The sequence below is a fragment of the Salmo salar genome, chromosome ssa17 (genome assembly GCF_905237065.1).
Source record: "Salmo salar chromosome ssa17, Ssal_v3.1, whole genome shotgun sequence".
Classification (NCBI taxonomy): domain Eukaryota; kingdom Metazoa; phylum Chordata; class Actinopteri; order Salmoniformes; family Salmonidae; genus Salmo; species Salmo salar.
In genome coordinates, this window is record NC_059458.1 from 66,368,937 (window position 1) to 66,389,921 (window position 20,985).

General features: G+C 43.8%; 1 protein-coding gene across 1 annotated transcript in view; it reads left to right on the top strand.

Moving 5' to 3' along the window:
* Positions 1–16,907, top strand: part of LOC106576444 (ankyrin repeat and sterile alpha motif domain-containing protein 1B) — a 309,496-nt gene extending 292,589 nt beyond the window's left edge. Inside the window, 6 exon segments of the mRNA XM_045699996.1 lie at positions 268–393; positions 8,010–8,081; positions 9,933–10,019; positions 10,666–10,803; positions 11,160–11,327; positions 16,169–16,907. Coding sequence (XP_045555952.1) covers positions 268–393; positions 8,010–8,081; positions 9,933–10,019; positions 10,666–10,803; positions 11,160–11,327; positions 16,169–16,282 — 705 coding nt within the window. The 3' untranslated portion in view covers positions 16,283–16,907.
* Positions 16,908–20,985: the final 4,078 nt, after the last annotated feature.

A 20,985-nucleotide genomic window follows, 5' to 3' on the forward strand; every position in this document is an offset into this window, starting at 1 on the left:
GAAACACAGTGAGGGACTCAAAATGTTTTTGAAATGTTGTTGAAGCGTTGCTGTTAAGCTTTTCATGTTCAGTCAGTCTGGATAGAACCTGTTACATCATAGAAGTGCCATGTGGTTAGGAGCAAACGGCAGCACATATCTGACAGACTAGATATGTCAGCTCAGAATATGCTTGACTTAAGTTTGTGCCCAATCCTTTTCCTTGTAATCGGCTGTGATTTGTCATCCGTGGCCTGTGTCTGATCTTGCCATTGGCTGTCGTTACAGCAAGGCGAGTGGTGCGAGCCAATCACGTTGCGTCCTCCCAACGAGGCCACCTCGTCCACTCCAGTGCAGTACTGGCAGCACCACCCTGAGAAACTCATCTTCCAGTCGTGTGACTATGAAGCTTACGTGAGTATTCCCGTCCCTACGTTATACAGTGTGTGTGTGTGTGTGTGTGTGTGTGTGTGTGTGTGTGTGTGTGTGTGTGTGTGTGTGTGTGTGTGTGTGTGTGTGTGTGTGTGTGTGTGTTAGTATGCTTTTCATGCATGTATGACATGCTTGTGAATGTGTATGCATGCAAAAAGCTACATTAGCATCGTATCATATTCTACAGCAGTGGTATTCAAAGTCAGGGTCGCGACCCCGCTAGGGGAACATCAGTGGGGTCAATAAAAAGGAACAAAACATTTAGAGTACAGATTATTGTATGGGACAATATACAACGTTTTTCAGAAAGATAATACAAACAAATACAATTTTATTGAGTAAATGTATTTTGATAAGAGAAGAAACTATAATGAAGGTTATTTGCTGATGTAAAAATGTACAGATTTTAAGGTTGTGTCATATTTGGGTTAGGGTGGGGTTGCGAGAAATGATTGGGAAGAAAATTCACCAGAAATTCTGGTGGAAAGAATGGGGTCCCCGCTGAAAAGGTTTCAATAATGTGGGAGAGATGCCCTGTCTGCCAAGGGGGTCCAAGACACACACTTTCAGGGACCCCCCCCCCACACACACACACACACACACACACACACACACACACACACACACTGACACTCCATAATACTCTTTGACAGCTCTCCACACTCCCACTATCTACTGTAGCCCTGGCCTATAGCTGACATATGTTATACCCTCTGACCTAAAGTACCTGCACTTGTTACCTAACCGACACACAGGAGATATTCAGGAGTAAAACCATGTTTCACCCTTCCATCAATACTGCACCAAGCTATTCATGCTGCTGCAGTCATTTTAGCCTCCCGTTACATAAAGCCAACCATGTTACCAAGGATACTGCACATGTACATTTGATTGGCTTAGCCCCAGCAACCATGTAACACTGATTACTACCCACTTTCAGCTGATGAATCACCGGGAAGATGATTGGCTCCCATTTGGAGTCTGGAGGCTCCCATTGGCTCTCGGGGGCAGCCGTGTTGAATTGTGATTGACTCTTGCATGGTTGTGCATAACGATTGGCTCAGAGATGCTGTTGTGGAGATGTGTGGGCAGAGGGGGCTAGAGGATTAGAGAGAAAGAGAGAGAAAGAGAGAGAGAAACAGGGAGTGTGCGTAAGCAAGAGAGTTTGTGATAGAGTGAGGGAAAAGGTAATGTGGGTTGAGAGAGTGAGGGATAGGGTAATGTGGGTTGAGAGATGGAGGGAAAGGTAGTGTGGGTTGAGAGAGTGGGGGATAAGGCAGTGTGGGTTGAGAGAGTGAGGGATAAGGTAGTGTGGGTTGAGTGAGTGAGGGGAAAAGGTAGTGCGGGTTGAGAGTGAGGGATAAGGTAGTGCGGGTTGAGAGAGTGGTCGATAAGGCAGTGTGGGTTGAGAGAGTGGGGGATAAGGCAGTGTGGGTTGAGAGAGTGAGGGATAAGGTAGTGCGGGTTGAGAGTGAGGGATAAGGTAGTGCGGGTTGAGAGAGTGGTCGATAAGGCAGTGTGGGTTGAGAGTGAGGGATAAGGTAGTGTGGGTTGAGAGTGAGGGATAAGGTAGTGCGGGTTGAGAGAGTGGGGGATAAGGTAGTGCGGGTTGAGAGAGTGGGGGATAAGGCAGTGTGGGTTGAGAGAGTGAGGGATAAGGTAGTGTGGGTTGAGTGAGTGAGGGGAAAAGGTAGTGCGGGTTGAGAGTGAGGGATAAGGTAGTGCGGGTTGAGAGAGTGGTCGATAAGGCAGTGTGGGTTGAGAGTGAGGGATAAGGTAGTGCGGGTTGAGAGAGTGGTCGATAAGGCAGTGTGGGTTGAGAGTGAGGGATAAGGTAGTGCGGGTTGAGAGAGTGGTCAATAAGGCAGTGTGGGTTGAGAGAGTGGGGGATAAGGCAGTGTGGGTTGAGAGAGGGAGAAAGGAAGGCAGAGAGAGAAAGTGTAAATAAATAAAATAATTGGTGCCAAGCAACTACTCTCCCAGGACTGATGCTCCACATGGCCCCACGAAGTGAGATAGAGGAGAATCTGAGAGAGAAAGAAAAGAAGGGAGGGAGAGAGAAGGATGGAGAGATTAAGCGAGGGAGGAAAGGTGAGGAGTATAGGGAGGCATATAAAGTAAGAAGGAGTGAGGGAGGGAGGCAGGGATGGAGGGGAAAAGAAACGGTGAGATACTGTGTGACTAAAAGGAAAAGACAGACATTTAAAAAAGCATGGAGAGTTAAGCACTGAGATAGAGGATAGAGTTGAGGATGTAAGCAGTGTACAGAGGAAGAGGATAGAGTTGATGATGTAAGCAGTGTAGAGAAGAAGAGGATAGAGTTGAGGATGTAAGCAGTGTAGAGAAGAAGAGGATAGAGTTGAGGATGTAAGCAGTGTACAGAGGAAGAGGATAGAGTTGATGATGTAGGCAGTGTAGAGAAGAAGAGGATAGAGTTGAGGATGTAAGCAGTGTAGAGAAGAAGAGGATAGAGTTGAGGATGTAAGCAGTGTAGAGAAGAAGAGGATAGAGTTGATGATGTAAGCAGTGTAGAGAAGAAGAGGATAGAGTTGATGATGTAAGCAGTGTAGAGAAGAAGAGGATAGAGTTGATGATGTAAGCAGTGTAGAGAAGAAGAGGATAGAGTTGATGATGTAAGCAGTGTAGAGAAGAAGAGGATAGAGTTGATGATGTAAGCAGTGTAGAGAAGAAGAGGATAGAGTTGAGGATGTAAGCAGTGTAGAGAAGAAGAGGATAGAGTTGATGATGTAAGCAGTGTACAGAGGAAGAGGATAGAGTTGATGATGTAAGCAGTGTACAGAGGAAGAGGATAGAGTTGAGGATGTAAGCAGTGTAGAGAAGAAGAGGATAGAGTTGATGATGTAAGCAGTGTACAGAGGAAGAGGATAGAGTTGAGGATGTAAGCAGTGTACAGAGGAAGAGGATAGAGTTGATGATGTAGGCAGTGTAGAGAAGAAGAGGATAGAGTTGAGGATGTAAGCAGTGTAGAGAAGAAGAGGATAGAGTTGAGGATGTAAGCAGTGTAGAGAAGAAGAGGATAGAGTTGATGATGTAAGCAGTGTAGAGAAGAAGAGGATAGAGTTGATGATGTAAGCAGTGTAGAGAAGAAGAGGATAGAGTTGATGATGTAAGCAGTGTAGAGAAGAAGAGGATAGAGTTGATGATGTAAGCAGTGTAGAGAAGAAGAGGATAGAGTTGATGATGTAAGCAGTGTAGAGAAGAAGAGGATAGAGTTGAGGATGTAAGCAGTGTAGAGAAGAAGAGGATAGAGTTGATGATGTAAGCAGTGTACAGAGGAAGAGGATAGAGTTGATGATGTAAGCAGTGTACAGAGGAAGAGGATAGAGTTGAGGATGTAAGCAGTGTAGAGAAGAAGAGGATAGAGTTGATGATGTAAGCAGTGTACAGAGGAAGAGGATAGAGTTGAGGATGTAAGCAGTGTACAGAGGAAGAGGATAGAGTTGAGGATGTAAGCAGTGTAGAGAAGAAGAGGATAGAGTTGATGATGTAAGCAGTGTACAGAGGAAGAGGATAGAGTTGAGGATGTAGGCAGTGTAGAGAAGAAGAGGATAGAGTTGATGATGTAGGCAGTGTAGAGAAGAAGAGGATAGAGTTGAGGATGTAAGCAGTGTACAGAGGAAGAGGATAGAGTTGATGATGTAAGCAGGTACAGAGGAAGAGGATAGAGTTGAGGATGTAAGCAGTGTACAGAGGAAGAGGATAGAGTTGAGGATGTAAGCAGTGTAGAGAAGAAGAGGATAGAGTTGAGGATGTAAGCAGTGTACAGAGGAAGAGGATAGAGTTGAGGATGTAAGCAGTGTACAGAGGAAGAGGATAGAGTTGATGATGTAAGCAGTGTACAGAGGAAGAGGATAGAGTTGAGGATGTAAGCAGTGTACAGAGGAAGAGGATAGAGTTGAGGATGTAAGCAGTGTACAGAGGAAGAGGATAGAGTTGAGGATGTAAGCAGTGTACAGAGGAAGAGGATAGAGTTGATGATGTAAGCAGTGTACAGAGGAAGAGGACAGAGTTGAGGATGTAAGCAGTGTACAGAGGAAGAGGATAGAGTTGATGATGTAAGCAGTGTACAGAGGAAGAGGATAGAGTTGATGATGTAAGCAGTGTAGAGAAGAAGAGGATAGAGTTGATGATGTAAGCAGTGTAGAGAAGAAGAGGATAGAGTTGATGATGTAAGCAGTGTACAGAGGAAGAGGATAGAGTTGATGATGTAAGCAGTGTAGAGAAGAAGAGGATAGAGTTGAGGATGTAAGCAGTGTACAGAGGAAGAGGATAGAGTTGAGGATGTAAGCAGTGTAGAGAAGAAGAGGATAGAGTTGATGATGTAAGCAGTGTACAGAGGAAGAGGATAGAGTTGATGATGTAAGCAGTGTAGAGAGGAAGAGGATAGAGTTGATGATGTAAGCAGTGTACAGAGGAAGAGGATAGAGTTGATGATGTAGGCAGTGTACAGAGGAAGAGGATAGAGTTGATGATGTAAGCAGTGTACAGAGGAAGAGGATAGAGTTGAGGATGTAAAAAGAGAGAAGAGGGACCAGTCCTCTAAGGCTTGACGCTGTCATCGCCCTGATTCTTTTACTCACAATGATCTTCATTCAACCAGAGACGATTCTCTAACGTCATTACAACGTTGTCTTCATAAAACCAAACTTTGTTTTAATCAATTCTTTATTATAGACCAGCTCTAATGTCATTATGCTTTCTTTATTATAGACCAGCTCTAATGTCATTATGCTTTCTTTATTATAGACCAGCTCTAATGTCATTATGCTTTCTTTATTATAGACCAGCTCTAATGTCATTATGCTTTCTTTATTATAGACCAGCTCTAATGTCATTATGCTTTCTTTATTATAGACCAGCTCTAATGTCATTATGCTTTCTTTATTATAGACCAGCTCTAATGTCATTATGCTTTCTTTATTATAGACCAGCTCTAATGTCATTATGCTTTCTTTATTATAGACCAGCTCTAATGTCATTATGCTTTCTTTATTATAGACCAGCTCTAATGTCATTATGCTTTCTTTATTATAGACCAGCTCTAATGTCATTATGCTTTCTTTATTATAGACCAGCTCTAATATCATTATGCTTTCTTTATTATAGACCAGCTCTAATGTCATTATGCTTTCTTTATTATAGACCAGCTCTAATGTCATTATGCTTTCTTTATTATAGACCAGCTCTAATGTCATTATGCTTTCTTTATTATAGACCAGCTCTAATGTCATTATGCTTTCTTTATTATAGACCAGCTCTAATGTCATTATGCTTTCTTTATTATAGACCAGCTCTAATGTCATTATGCTTTCTTTATTATAGACCAGCTATAATGTCATTATGCTTTCTTTATTATAGACCAGCTCTAATGTCATTATGCTTTCTTTATTAACATTCTTAGACCGCCAAATGTCATCACTGCATATATGACATACCTTCTTTATTACATTAGACAATGTCCTAACGTTATTTCAACGCTTTTGGGATTAATGTCGAGCATGATTAAATTGTCCATTTCTAGAGCGTGATGGTTGTTGAATGTAATTTTAACACAGGAGAAACAAGAAAATGCACTGTTGTTGTACTCTTAAAGGGAAACGTTGATAAGAAGTTGCTCCAACGTTATCACAACGTGTCCTCTTAAGATGATGTTCTTTTGACCGCGCTGTTACGTCATCCTTACATGGCTAGAATAACACACATAATCCTAACTGTATAATCGGTCAACACTGATTCCCCAAAGCCCTGTAGCGTTTTAACTCTGTAATGTTATTACTATGTTCTCTGTAGCGTTTTCACTCTGTAATGTTATTACTATGATCTCTGTAGCGTTTTCACTCTGTAATGTTATTACTAGCGTTTTCACTCTGTAATGTTATTACTATGATCTCTGTAGCGTTTTCACTCTGTAATGTTATTACTATGTTCTCTGTAGCGTTTTCACTCTGTAATGTTATTACTATGATCTCTGTAGCGTTTTCACTCTGTAATGTTATTACTAGCGTTTTCACTCTGTAATGTTATTACTAGCGTTTTCACTCTGTAATGTTATTACTATGATCTCTGTAGCGTTTTCACTCTGTAATGTTATTACTATGTTCTCTGTAGCGTTTTCACTCTGTAATGTTATTACTATGATCTCTGTAGCGTTTTCACTCTGTAATGTTATTACTATGATCTCTGTAGCGTTTTCACTCTGTAATGTTATTACTATGATCTCTGTAGCGTTTTCACTATGTAATGTTATTACTATGATCTCTGTAGCGTTTTCACTATGTAATGTTATTACTATGATCTCTGTAGCGTTTTCACTCTGTAATGTTATTACTATGTTCTCTGTAGCGTTTTCACTCTGTAATGTTATTACTATGTTCTCTGTAACGTTTTCACTCTGTAATGTTATTACTATGATCTCTGTAGCGTTTTCACTCTGTAATGTTATTACTATGTTCTCTGTAGCGTTTTCAGCATCAGACGACACTACTGTACGTTTGCACACACACACACACACACACACACACACACACACACACACACACACACACACACACACACACACACACACACACACACACACACACACACACACACACACACCCAGAGACAGGGGCTTCTTGGAGGTTTGTAATGTTATTACAGTGTTCTCTATACGAGAACAGACGACACTCCCTTGATACCGTAGCATTATTAACAACAGAGCCAGACAGAGCAGTAACCAGCCCAGACAACCCCACTACAACCACCAGCCTACCTCCCATAAAGAAATGACTAATTCATTCTACTGCACATAAAATAGGAGAGAAATCAGGGTGTGGTTGTGTTACCGTTAAGCTAATGCAATGTATTTGTTATCTTTTGACGAAGGGTAAGATTATGTGGATGGTTTTTCCGGGACATTTTTCAGAAGCATATCCTGTAGGGTAAATGATTTAAGGTCAGGGGGTCTAGGTATAAAACGATCAATGTTTGCACTTTGGGTGTCAGAACATCCTATAAGAAATCCTCTTTGGGGCTTTTAGCTCTCAAATCAACAGTAGGCGCGCTGAGCAGTTAATCGTACACCCATTACATCCCTTTAGCCTTACTGTCCCCATAAGTACTGTCCCCATAAACCACCTTCTTTATTAAATTGGGTCTGTGTCCTCACGAACCAGGTCCTCACTTATTGACCTCCCCACTTTGCACATTTCCAGCCCGCCCCAGCGCTGTTTACACCCCTCTGGGGATTTCCAGGTTGTATTAATCACTTCAGAAAGCACTGCGTTATTATGTGACTGGCTGGCTAGCTGCAACACACACACACACACACACACACACACACATACACACACACACACACACACACACACACACACACACACACACACACACACACACACAGCAAGTGATGTCATCATCTCAGCAGAATATTGTTTTTTTTTTCCAAATTGAAGTATTAGACTTTTGGGAGTTTAAGTTATTTGATCATTTAAGTTTCCATCTTACATTGAATGATTCTATGATCCTTCATGTGTCTGTATAATAGTTCTAGGATGGAATGTGAATGTTAACGTTGTTTACCTTTATGTCTCTGACAGTACCTGGGCTCTATGCTGGTGAAAGAGCTGAGAGGAACAGAGTCAACACAAGACGCCTGCTCCAAGATGAGGGTAAGAGGGCCCGGCACATCACTACCACCCAGAGAGAGAAACTAGGGCCACTTTAACCACCACTGTAGTCTCATTTTCTACCTGGATTCACCTCCTTCTCTTTTGCTCTCTTTTATTCTCTTTCACTTTCATTCACCTTCTTCCTCTCTGTCTCTCTTCCCCCTTCTCTCTCTCTCTTCCCCCCCCCTCTCTCTCTCTCTTCCCCCCCTCTCTCTCTCTCTCTCTCTCTCTCTCTCTCTCTCTCCTGAGTTACTGCAGTGTGGAAGTGAGGAAGCAGACTATTAATATGTGTACTCTGCCTGCCCCTCCACCGTCCTTTCTCCTCCTCATCTTTATCTGTTTGGTCACATCTGAGGAGAGCAGACAGCTCAGCATGCTGCAGACACCTCAGAGAGCCTCTCCCTCTCTCCCCTCCCTCTCTCCCCTCCCTCCCTCCCTCCCTCCCTCCCTCCCTCCCTCCCTCCCTCCCTCCCTCCCTCGGTTTATCTTGATCTGCCAAAACGATTGATGCTGTAGTTGTTTTTATTGTCAGACTTCAAGGGTCATTAAATTTGGAGCTCCGCTCTCGATGTACCTACTGTACCTGGGTCCTGTTATACCCCCCCCCCCCACCTTCTCCATCACTCTGCCTCTTTTCTCTCTATATTTCCATGCTTGTGGACACAGTATCAACATGGTCCATATGCATATGTAATTCCCTCTGCTCCCCAGTCTTCTGTCTTTGTGTCTCGCAGCGCTGCGTTTATCGGCCCTCATAAGCCCGTGATCTTGAAAGGGAACCGCTGCACTAGAAATATGCTGATGTTGAGGAAACACAGAGAGGGGGAGAAGGGGGGGTGGGTGGGGGGGTGGGGGTTGGGGAGTGAGAGAGAGAGAGAAGGAAGAGGAGAGGAATTCATACAGGATCTGTTGAATATATTAAATCCCTGACAGGTGGAATAATGGTACTAGGGTGATACTGATTTTAAATCCCATCATTCCCCACTGCGGCAGCGCATAATGAGCTTAGCAATGGGAGAAGGGAAAAGAAACATGCGGCTGTCAGACGAGAGCGGGTGATCGTAAGTCTGGGCGGGAATAGAAAGAAGAAAGGAATATAGGAGGAATATTTATGGGTTGAAAGCTGATAGTTATCTAGGACCTCCAAGGGGGAAATCTATACGTTTTGAAAATGTCAATTGCGCCCATTGTTTTCCATAAGGCGCGGGGTAACCTTTGAACTTTGAGAAGATTGGAATTGATTCTGCTAGTAAAGAGGAGAGTGTGTTGATAGGCTGGCTCTCTCTGTGCAGTGGGCTCATCCCGATCTCCCTCTTTTTCTGCTTAGTTATAAGCTTGTGTTGATTTCATCTTTCTGTCTCTCTCTTCCCACCCCTTCCCTCTTATTCTATCTCGTTATAAGCTTGTGTTGAGCTCTCATCTCATAAGCTCTCATCTCTATCTGTCCCCACTGGGGTTGCACAATTCCGAGAACTTTCAATAAATTCCCTGCCTTTCCCGAAATCCCGGTTTGAGGATTCACGGAATAAGGAGGGAATAAGTCCTCCTTATAAATATAAGAATAAGTAAATCCAGAATCCTCCAACCCAGGATCTCTGAGAAAAAGCGGGGAATTTATTGAAAGTTTTGCAACCACAGTCCCCACTCTCTCTAAAATGGTATTATATTGTGAAGAGATTCTTCTTGTAGGGTTTTATTGTTCTGCTGGGAAGGGAGACTGGAGGGAGGGAGACTGTGTTAGCCGTGTGTTGTCTAATTGACTCATTGGCATCAAATGTTAACTCAGACGACCCCTCTTTTCCATCTCTTTCTCTCTCCGTCTCTCTCTCCGTCTCTCTCTCCACGCTACAGAAGTCTACAGAACAGATGAAGAAAGTCCCGACCATTGTTCTGTCCGTCTCCTACAAGGGAGTCAAGTTCATTGACGCTACAAACAAGGTGAGAGGCTTTCTTTCCTCCTGCACCATTACTGAGAGTAAGAACTGAACAGTACTGGGTAGAAGCACCATTACTGAGAGAAGAACTGAACAGCACTGGGTGGAAGCACCATTACTGAGAGAAGAACTGAACAGTACTGGGTAGAAGCACCATTACTGAGAGAAGAACTGAACAGCACTGGGTGGAAGCACCATTACTGAGAGAAGAACTGAACAGCACTGGGTGGAAGCACCATTACTGAGAGTAAGAACTGAACAGCACTGGGTGGAAGCACCATTACTGAGAGAAGAACTGAACAGCACTGGGTGGAAGCACCATTACTGAGAGAAGAACTGAACAGTACTGGGTGGAAGCACCATTACTGAGAGAAGAACTGAACAGTACTGGGTGGAAGCACCATTACTGAGAGAAGAACTGAACAGTACTGGGTGGAAGCAAAAAATAACATTGTCACAAGATCAACAGTCTGGACTTCCATCACATAAACGTTCTCTAAAGATCTCCAACCCTCTCTTTCTTTCTCTCTCTGTCTTTCTCTCTATTTCGGTCTTTCTCTCTCCCTTTATCTCTCTCTCCCACACTCTCTCCTTCCTTCCCTCTGTCTCTCTCTCTCTCTCCGTTTCTCTTTCTCTGTCTCTCGCTCTAGAACATCATAGCTGAGCATGAGATCCGTAACATCTCTTGTGCGGCCCAGGATCCTGAGGATCTGTCCACGTTTGCCTACATCACCAAAGACCTCAAGTCCAGCCACCACTACTGCCATGTCTTCACTGCCTTCGACGTGGTGAGTCACTCACACACACACACACACACACACACACACACACACACACACACACACACACACACACACACACACACACACACACACACACACACACACACACACACACACACACACACACACACACACACACACACACACAGCCCCCTCTGTCTGTGAGGGGGACAAGTGGCTTTATAAATGAGTTACTTCCTGGTTTGAGAACTACTGTTATGATGAAATGGCAGATTTGACATAGTGTGTGTTTGCATGTGTGTGTGTGTGTGCGCATACATGCGTAACATTACATGCGTATATGTGTGTGTGTGTTTATGACATTTTGTGTGCGTGTGTGTTTGTGTGTGTGTTTTCAACAGAACCTGGCATATGAGATCATCCTGACACTGGGCCAGGCCTTTGAGGTAGCCTACCAGCTGGCCCTGCAGGCCAGGAAGAGTGGCCATGGCTCCTCCACGCTGCCAGAGAGCTTCGACATCAAGCCCAACAAGCCCGTCCCCAAGCCCCGCGTCAACATCCGCAAGTCTGTGAGTAATGACACTAGTTTATACTCTCCGTTTAACCTTTACCCTCTACTACAACCTCCACCACAACCTCTCACCTTTCGTCAACACGTCTGTGCGAGCCATACCGTACTGTCTAGACCAACTGTAAGCTCCTATACCAAGTTGTTCCACAACATCTCACCTTTCACCTGTCAACATAAGCCTTTATAAGTCCCACATAATACTGCAGCCAACCCTCCCCATCACACAACTACTTCCCTTTCCTATGACCTCTCACCTTTCACCTCTCATCAACATCCACTAGCCTATAGTGTCTCCCATGACCTCTGATCTACTCTGTGACTCCTGTTCACCCTGTCCATGACCTCTCACCTGTCCTTTGTTTCCAGTACAGGTACATCAGAGTGAACATCTCTAAGCTCCTTCAATGCCTTTGTTATCTTTGTTATCAGTGTTATCTTTGTTATCAGTGTTAGCGTGTTATCAGTGTTAGCTTTGTTATCAGTGTTAGCTTTGTTATCAGTGTTAGCGTGTTATCAGTGTTAGCTTTGTTATCAGTGTTAGCGTGTTATCAGTGTTAGCTTTGTTACCAGTGTTAGCGTGTTATCAGTGTTAGCGTGTTATCAGTGTTAGCGTGTTATCAGTGTTAGCTTTGTTATCAGTGTTAGCTTTGTTATCAGTGTTAGCGTGTTATCAGTGTTAGCTTTGTTATCAGTGTTAGCGTGTTATCAGTGTTAGCTTTGTTACCAGTGTTAGCGTGTTATCAGTGTTAGCATGTTATCAGTGTTATCAGTGTTATCTTTGTTATCAGTGTTAGCGTGTTATCAGTGTTAGCGTGTTATCAGTGTTAGCGTGTTATCAGTGTTAGCGTGTTATCAGTGTTAGCTTTGTTATCAGTGTTAGCGTGTTATCAGTGTTAGCGTGTTATCAGTGTTAGCGTGTTATCAGTGTTAGCGTGTTATCAGTGTTAGCTTTGTTACCAGTGTTAGCGTGTTATCAGTGTTAGCATGTTATCAGTGTTATCAGTGTTATCTTTGTTATCAGTGTTAGCGTGTTATCAGCGTTAGCGTGTTATCAGCGTTAGCGTGTTATCAGCGTTAGCGTGTTATCAGCGTTAGCGTGTTATCAGCGTTAGCGTGTTATTGTGAGTGTGTTGGTGTGTATAGCGTTAACTCACTCCTTTTTCAAAGTGGTCAGTTGTGGTTATTGATGGTTGCAGTGTGTGTGTGTGTGTGTGTGTGTGTGTGTGTGTGTGTGTCTTGGCCACACTGAGCTTGTAGTGGAGGTGTAGTGGAGGTGTAGTGGAGGTCAGAGGTGCGGGTTGGAGGTTCAGGTCGGAGGTGTAGATCGGAGGTGTAGATCGGAGGTGTAGTGGAGGTGTAGTGGAGGTGTAGTGGAGGTCAGAGGTGCGGGTTGGAGGTGCGGGTTGGAGGTGTAGATCGGAGGTGTAGTGGAGGTGTAGTGGAGGTCAGAGGTGCGGGTTGGAGGTGTAGATCGGAGGTGTAGTGGAGGTGTAGTGGAGGTCAGAGGTGCGGGTTGGAGGTGTAGATCGGAGGTGTAGTAGAGGGTAAATGAAAGTAAACGCATTTTACCCACCTTTTATGGAATAATGCACTGAAAGAAAAGGAAGTGTTACTTTTTTCACTGCGATCAGAGTTTCCCCACCTATTTTCTGACCACTACATCACTGTTGTAGGTGAATGTTTGATCTGTAAAAGACCCACTCTATCTTTCTCTCCCTGCAGTCTCTTACAGCCCTGGGTGATTGATGAGGGCTGTTTACATAGAGCTCTGTGGAGCCCTGCTCTGTGGAGCCCTGCTCTGTGTGTGTGTGTGTGTGTGTGTGTGTGTGTGTGTGTGTGTGTGTGTGTGTGTGTGTGTGTGTGTGTGCGTGTGCATGTGCGTGTATCTCAGCTTTATGGGTGTGTGCATCTCTCAGCTTTGTGTGTATTAGTGTTGGCTCTGTCCATGCTCTCTCCCAGTCCCACGCAGATAGACGTTGCCAGAGCCATCTACCCCAGCCACAGTGCCTGTCTGTCAGCCTCCTCTCCCCCCAGACTCCCCTTGGATTCCAGTTCCTGGAGCTTTAAAATAGACCTAGACGGACAGTTAGATTTACCATAGACCCTTGGAGCCTTAAATGCCTTATTCTGTATAGTGTTCCCATATGGATTTACTGGGCTATATGCGTATGTCCACGGCCCAAATGTGGCACCCTATATATTGCATGGGCCCTGGTCAAACGTAGTGCACTATAAAGGAATAGGGTGCCATTTGGGAAGCATACTATGAGTGAGGTAAGTGCAATTTGTGCTGGCGTCTCATGTACAGAACACAGTACTAATGTCCCCTTCCAGAAAGTGAGTCAGGGGACAGATAAAGTGAGTCAGGGGACAGGTAAAGGGAGTCAGGGGACAGATAAAGTGAGTCAGGGGACAGGTAAAGTGAGTCAGGGGACAGGTAAAGTGAGTCAGGGGACAGGTAAAGTGAGTCAGGGGACAGGTAAAGTGAGTCAGGGGACAGGTAAAGTGAGTCAGGGGACAGATAAAGTGAGTCAGGGGACAGGTAAAGTGAGTCAGGGGACAGATAAAGTGAGTCAGGGGACAGATAAAGTGAGTCAGGGGACAGATAAAGTGACAGGGAACAGCTTTGTCAGTCTCTCTGTGCTGTGGGAGGTCATATAATATATGTAGTCATAGTAGTGCTGCTATCTAAAATTGTAATTGTCTTATCTAGTGGGTTGGAGATGTGAGGTTTTCTTTCCCTCTGTCTCTTTCCCTTTCCCTCTGTGTGTGTGTGTGTGTTCATATTCATAGGCCATTCACAGAGATGATGGACAATGGCATGACTCCGCTGCTGTTACATTAACCATTAACCGCCTGCCCTGAAAGTGTGTGTGCGAGTATGTGCGCTTTTGAGCATATGCCTGTATGTGTGTGTGCGCGGGTGTTTGTGTTGTGTGAGCGGGTAATGTAGTTAATGGCCTGTGTAGTGCTGTGGAGGGAACTACAGTGAAGCATGCTGCAGGATTCACTTAATATTCCCACCAGCAGCTGTTCACAGTCATTATTTTGCAGCACTTCTATGTCTGTGTAAACCTGTGGATTACTGTTCCTCCTCCTCTCCAGTCCTCCTCCTCTCCTCCTTCTCTCTACTTTCCTCCTCCTCCTCCTCTCCACCTCCTCTCCTACTCTTCTCCTCCTCTCTTTCTCCCCTCCTTATCTCCTTCTCTCCTCTTCTCTCCTCCTCCTCCTCTCCTTCTCTCCTCCTCCTCTCCTACTCTCCTCCTCTCCTCCTCTCTCCTTTCCTCCTCCTCCTCTCCGCCTCCTCTCCTACTCTTCTCCTCCTCTCTTTCTCTCCTCCTTATCTCCTTCTCTCCTCTTCTCTCCTCCTCCTCTTCTCCTACTCTCCTCCTCCTTCTCTCCGGCTTAGTTTTTAAATCTTCCTCTGTCTTGTCCTCCTTTCTCGACCTCATCCTTGTGTGTGTTTGTATGTGTGTTCTTCTGCCTGCATGAAGTGTTCCTTTGGTGTGTCCCTGGTGTTAACCATCGTTGCAGTTGTGTTACTATGGCGTTACCGAACTGTTACCATACGGTTTCAGTGTCGTTGCCGTGCTGTTGCCGAGCAGGCCCCCTTTGACCTCTCTGTGACCTCTGTGTTCCTCCCCCTATAGGTCATCATGTACCCCTCTAGCCGTTGGTCGCTGGGTCACATATACACCCCCCACCGGCCTCCTCTCCACCCTCCACTTCCTCCTCCTTCACCACTCCTCCTCCGTCACCCTCACAAAGTTCCCTTTCAGGTCTTCCTCCCTTCTCCGTTCTTTCTTACTCTTGACTGTCTGCTCTTTCTGTTTGTCTTGGTGTTTGGTCCTGCCTCTGTCAACTCCACTCAGGTCGTGTGTGTGTGCATTCATACATTCTTCCAGTTTCAGCTTTGCAGTGTTCACAGGCAGGGACCCACTCCCCAAATCATCTTTTAGTCTATCACGGACCAATGTGGTGGAAGGAAAGCACCCTCGGCAACCAGAATGAGCATTTTGATTGGTTGTTGAAAAGTTAACTTTTGAGAGGGAAAGAGCATAGCTTGGTCTTGAACAAGTCATTTTCAACAATGGGAAGGTGTTGTGGGGTTAGAGTACAGAGATTATTTGTAATATTATATATTTTATACTGTTTTCTTTCCTCATTAAAATACATTGTGATTCATACATTGATATGATGCCAACAATATATTTTCAGACCTAAAGCAAGTGCCTCCATATTTAAGTGTTGTTGTGGAAGTCTCTGATCGTGCCTCTCCACTATAACTCTCTCTCTCTCTCCTGTTCTCAGCCCCATATCTCTCTCTCTCTCCTGTTCTCTCTCTCTCTCCTGTTCTCTCAGCCCCAGATCTCTCTCTCTCTCTCTCTCTCTCCTGTTCTCAGCCCCAGATCTCTCTCTCTCTCCTGTTCTCTCAGCCCCAGATCTCTCTCTCTCTCTCTCTCTCTCCTGTTCTCTCAGCCCCAGATCTCTCTCTCTCTCTCTCTCTCCTGTTCTCTCAGCCACAGATCTCTCTCTCTCTCCTGTTCTCAGCCCCAGACCTCTCTCTCTCTCCTGTTCTCTCAGCCCCAGATCTCTCTCTCTCTCTCCTGTTCTCTCAGCCCCAGATCTCTCTCTCTCTCTCTCCTGTTCTCTCAGCCCCAGACCTCTCTCTCTCTCTCTCTCCTGTTCTCTCAGCCCCAGACCTCTCTCTCTCTCCTGACATGTATTATTATCCCACTTTTTCTCTGACAACATTTAACCAACCCTCTCTCTCTCCATCCTCTCTCCCACTTTATTTCCCCTCTCTCTCCCTACTCTCACTCCTTCTCCCTCTCTCAGATGGAGCAGCCGTCGATGGAGCAGAAGGGTCATGCCAACGTGCCGTGGATAGTGGAACCAGGGCAGGAGGCCAAGAGAGGAGCGAACACCAAGTATGAGACCACTATTTTCTAATAGCGTATACCACCCGCCTGTCCACTCCTGTGTGTGTGCCTTGCAGAGAGCTGGCCCTCTAGAGGCCCCCCAACGGAGCTGCACGGCACGAGCAACTCTCTTATGCGGCGACGTGTGTGACCTCACTGGCCGAAAAACCCGCTCCACCGTTAGCTGCCGCAACCTCTGCATGATGCCGTTTGGCGCTGCGCTGTGTGTCTCTCTCTCACACATTCCTCTCTCTTGCTCCCCCCCCTTCCTTGTCCTGTTGACGCCTTAGCCTGCCTGCAGGGGCGGAGCATGAACTTTTACCCTTGGGGTGATGGTGCACCTCTCTGTCTAGACCTGTAGGGGGCAACAGTCAGTTCTATTTTTCCATTTTCCATGGTCAGCCCTCCCCTCTTATGTGTCAGGCAGGCAGTCAGTTGGTTGGTCAGTCAGTCAATCCCTCTTATTTTTGTTCCTGACTGGGGGGGTGGAACCATTTGGTTATATCTCATTTTTTTCCTCTTCCTACTGCTGTTCCTCCGCTCCTCGCTTTTCTTTTTTGTCTCTCTTTTTTCACCCCTTCGACAAGCTGAATGAGAATATCTAGACCATTATGCTGCTAAGAACCCCACCCCTAACAGTCTTTTTGTCTTTGTTTTTTTAGAGCAAAGCCAATTCTCCAGCACTAGGTTTGTGTGCTGATGTTTTGAGGGATTTTGTTGTCCAGTACTGGCAACCCAGAGGAGGTGGAGGGAACATTTGTTTATCAGTTCCATCCAGTTGGAGAGGATAATGGACTGCTATGAGAGATGATGTAGCAAATGTTACTTAAAAAAAAAAGTTGCTAGTAAAGCAGACTCCTGTTTTTATCATATATCAGTCTTTGATTTTTACTGCAGATTATTTTTTTTAGACATATTTTGAGAAATTTGAGTGGCAAAGCGTTGTTTGTTTATTTGAGACGAATTGACCTTTGACACAGGAAGGAATCGTTTTTAAACCACACGCTATACCTGTGTCCAGATTGAATTTGTTTTAAATGGGTTATTATTAGATTCATCATTTTCTTTCTATACTTGTTTTGTTGGGAAATGCTGAAAAGGTTTAGCTTGTGGCTTGTGAGGCGCATGGAGTCCATTTTGGACTGACTGGTGACGAGGGAGGGGCGGGGCCGGTGGATAGGAGGCGGGGTTTGGGAACTCTGGATAAGTGGTGTGATCTCATTCGCAGGGCAATGCCGGACGCCCATGTCTATTACTGTGGAATGCAAAGAATGTAGCCAGCCTTAAACATGGACCCTCTCACACACAATGCAAAAAGGACTACAAATGTGGACCCTTCTGTCTCTGTGTCAAAGGACTACAAACATGGACACTCACTCTAAACTTGGTGTTTAAGGTTGATTACAAAACGAGGACATCCATCTTCCCACAAACCACAAACATTGGACCCATGGACTATCTGCACACACACACACACACACACACACACACACACACACACACACACACACACACACACACACACACACACACACACACACACACACACACACACACACACACACACACACACACACACACACACACAAAATTAAGGGACTGCTTAGCAACAGATGTCAGTCAGATATGTGAATGTAGACTTTTATTGAAGCAGCCACAACTACAACTCTAGCCCCTGTTCTGCATTCAATTGGACCTTGACCTTTGAACTCTATACCACGGTCACCAAAGGTCTGGACGGTAACGGACAACTGTCTGTATTTGAATGGGGATGAGGTAAAGGACTTCTGGCTGGCTCTTTTCCTCTTGTTTTAGTTTTGTTTAATAGTCAATAATACGGATATAATTGGACTAGCCGTGCCGGACCACCATGCAACAGGTGAGCCCTGTGCCATCACAAAGGATGGCTCCGCCTACCTGAGTAAAACGCCATCCATCCCAATTAAAGAAATATTCATATTAATGCCGGATGTTTTAAATGTTTCATATGAGAGTATTATATTACCTTATGATTATTCTTGTCTACTCTTGTCTTAATGTTACATTATTTTTATATGATATGCTGAAATGAAAAAATCCGGGCTTGAGAATGATTGCCATCCTTTAAAAAAATACCATAATAGTTCTATACTGAGAGTGAATGTTTCCGATGGCTCCTCTCGCTATTATTATTATTATTATTTGTATTATTATTGGTGTGTCCGGTCAACACACCAATCTGTTTCTCATGGGGCTAGACTCATAACTCCAAGCAGATGGAATATTTTACCACAGTATTTATGTATTCTTCGGATGAATACATAGTCCTCTCTAAATGTACATAGATATTTTGCCAGCTCATTGTTCATACATGTAATGTAGTAAAACATTTACAAAAATAAAGGAATAAAATATTTGCCGCACATCGCACTGGAAACAAGGTACCAAAATGAAAATAAAATCTATGGTTGTAGAGATTGTATTGGGGAGGGTTGGGACAGGGTGATGACATCACTGCGGACTAACTCATGTACATAGGCTTGGGCTTCCAGCACACAGATTTTGTACATTTTGGTCATTATTTATATCCTTGTAAATCACATGGAATAAACACAACTTGTACAACCATTAATCAACATTGGTCTCCGTGTCTATACTGTACTGGGTTGTAATGTACTGGTTGAGATTATGTCCTTTTATCCCATATTTTCTCTGACTCCTTCATTTTTCCAACTTGTACTGATTTTTGTCAGGGAGTGAGTCTCAATTGTATTTCATTGATTCCTCGTGTTGGCTCTCTCACCTAAAAAAGGCATTGGAGGAGGTCTGAGGTTCCTCCCCTTGTACCTTCTCCAATTCATTTTTAGAAGGAGACAGGCAGAGAGGATGTGACGAATCAAGGAAATACAATTGAGATGCACCCATATAATTAGTCATTAAAAAACTAGAATGGCATGAACCTTCTTATGATGGGATAAAGGTCAGCCATTTTGGTCAGGGAGTAGGTCAACCATAGTTTGCCAGTGCTGTAATAAGTAATTGTGTAAAATAATGAATTTGAAGAATGTATCTGCACTCTATTTTTTGTTAGCTAGCTAGCCATCCAGTTTTAGATGAATGATTCCATAAACTTTTCAAATGAACTGCCAATTTGCCAACATTCCAATCAAACGATGCAGTCAATCCACAGCCGTACATACACTGGCTAGAATCAGTTGATAGGACTTAGACAAGTTGTAAAGGCAACAAGTACTGATGTTGTATGGTCTGTGTACATATATTTTAGAGGCTATTTATAGAGAGAATTGGTATAAACCTGTATAAACTGTATTTATAATTAAAATGACTATTTTAGGTTGACAATTTTATTACACTGATATATCACATCCATGAAAATCAAATGAAGGCATAAGTAAAGTCAGGATTATGCCTCTGCCATTCATTCCAATTAGACTGGTTTGGATTTCTCCCTGACCCATATGGCTGCCATTTTCACCACATTCTGGAACAGCCCTTCTATCCATTTCATAGGCTCTTTATGGCTGCACCCATGTGATACACACTTCCTGATGGACTAGCTTTTAACCAATCACCATACACTTCCCTCCTGTCTCCAGTCCACCACAGAAGGCAGAACTTCCTCTCACTCTCTTCCATAAAATGGCCTCACCTGCCTGTTTTTCCCTTTACCTGGATGTGTGTTTGAAATGTAAGTGCTGTGCTCCTCTTCATTTGTTTGACTTTTTAATTTGATAACTTTTCTGGTTGACATTTTGTCTATCATGTGTTTCCTGTTTCCAGCCCTATTTGTCCTATTCCATGTTTTGATTTTGATTTGATGTTACTAGTCATGTGCTTACTGTTGCAGATTAATTACCCATCCTTTACCATTTCTCCTATTTCATGGAATAAAATATCAGCCCAATCGCCTGCGTTTTAATGGACATACCACCACAATATTCCAGTCCAAGCATATATGTAAATCATGACGACCCGAGTTAGACAAATCTCACGAAACTCCGTTTTGGAATATACTGACTTTATGACACAAATGATCCTACTTACACTTTTGTTTGTCAGTCAAAATCAAGGAATTTCATTGAAATTAACAATAAGCTGGTTTGACATACTGTACTATTGAACTGAGCGCTGTCTTGGGGAAAAAAACATGACTGCAACAAACATTTCTTGAATGTGATCCCACCCCAATAGTTAGGATTATTTTGGTTGTTGTAGACACAAAGGTGAAGTGGCAACACTTTACATAACGTATCATAACCTGTTATAATATGGTCGTAACACTCTTTTTGACATGACTGATATAAGGGCAGGTACGTGATAGGCCTATCTGGCTTATATGATTATGATGGTCATAATGCTTCTTGACAGTGTCATAAAGTGTATTTTCTTAGTCCAAGTAAAGTGACACAGGATGGTCAATGCTTCTTACAGTGACAAAGTGTATTTTCTTAGTCCAAGTAAAGTGACACAGGATGGTCAATGCTTCTTACAGTGACAAAGTGTATTTTCTTAGTCCAAGTAAAGTGACACAGGATGGTCAATGCTTCTTACAGTGACAAAGTTATTTTCCTAGTCCAATTAAAGTGACACAGGATGGTCATAATGCTTCATGAAAGTTAGTTAAAATATGGAAAAACATGAAAAACATGACTAAAGAATTCATTACAACAACAAAGGATTTAAGAAACAAACTTTAAAACAAAAGGAAAGTTCTTGACACTTATGGCTGGTTAT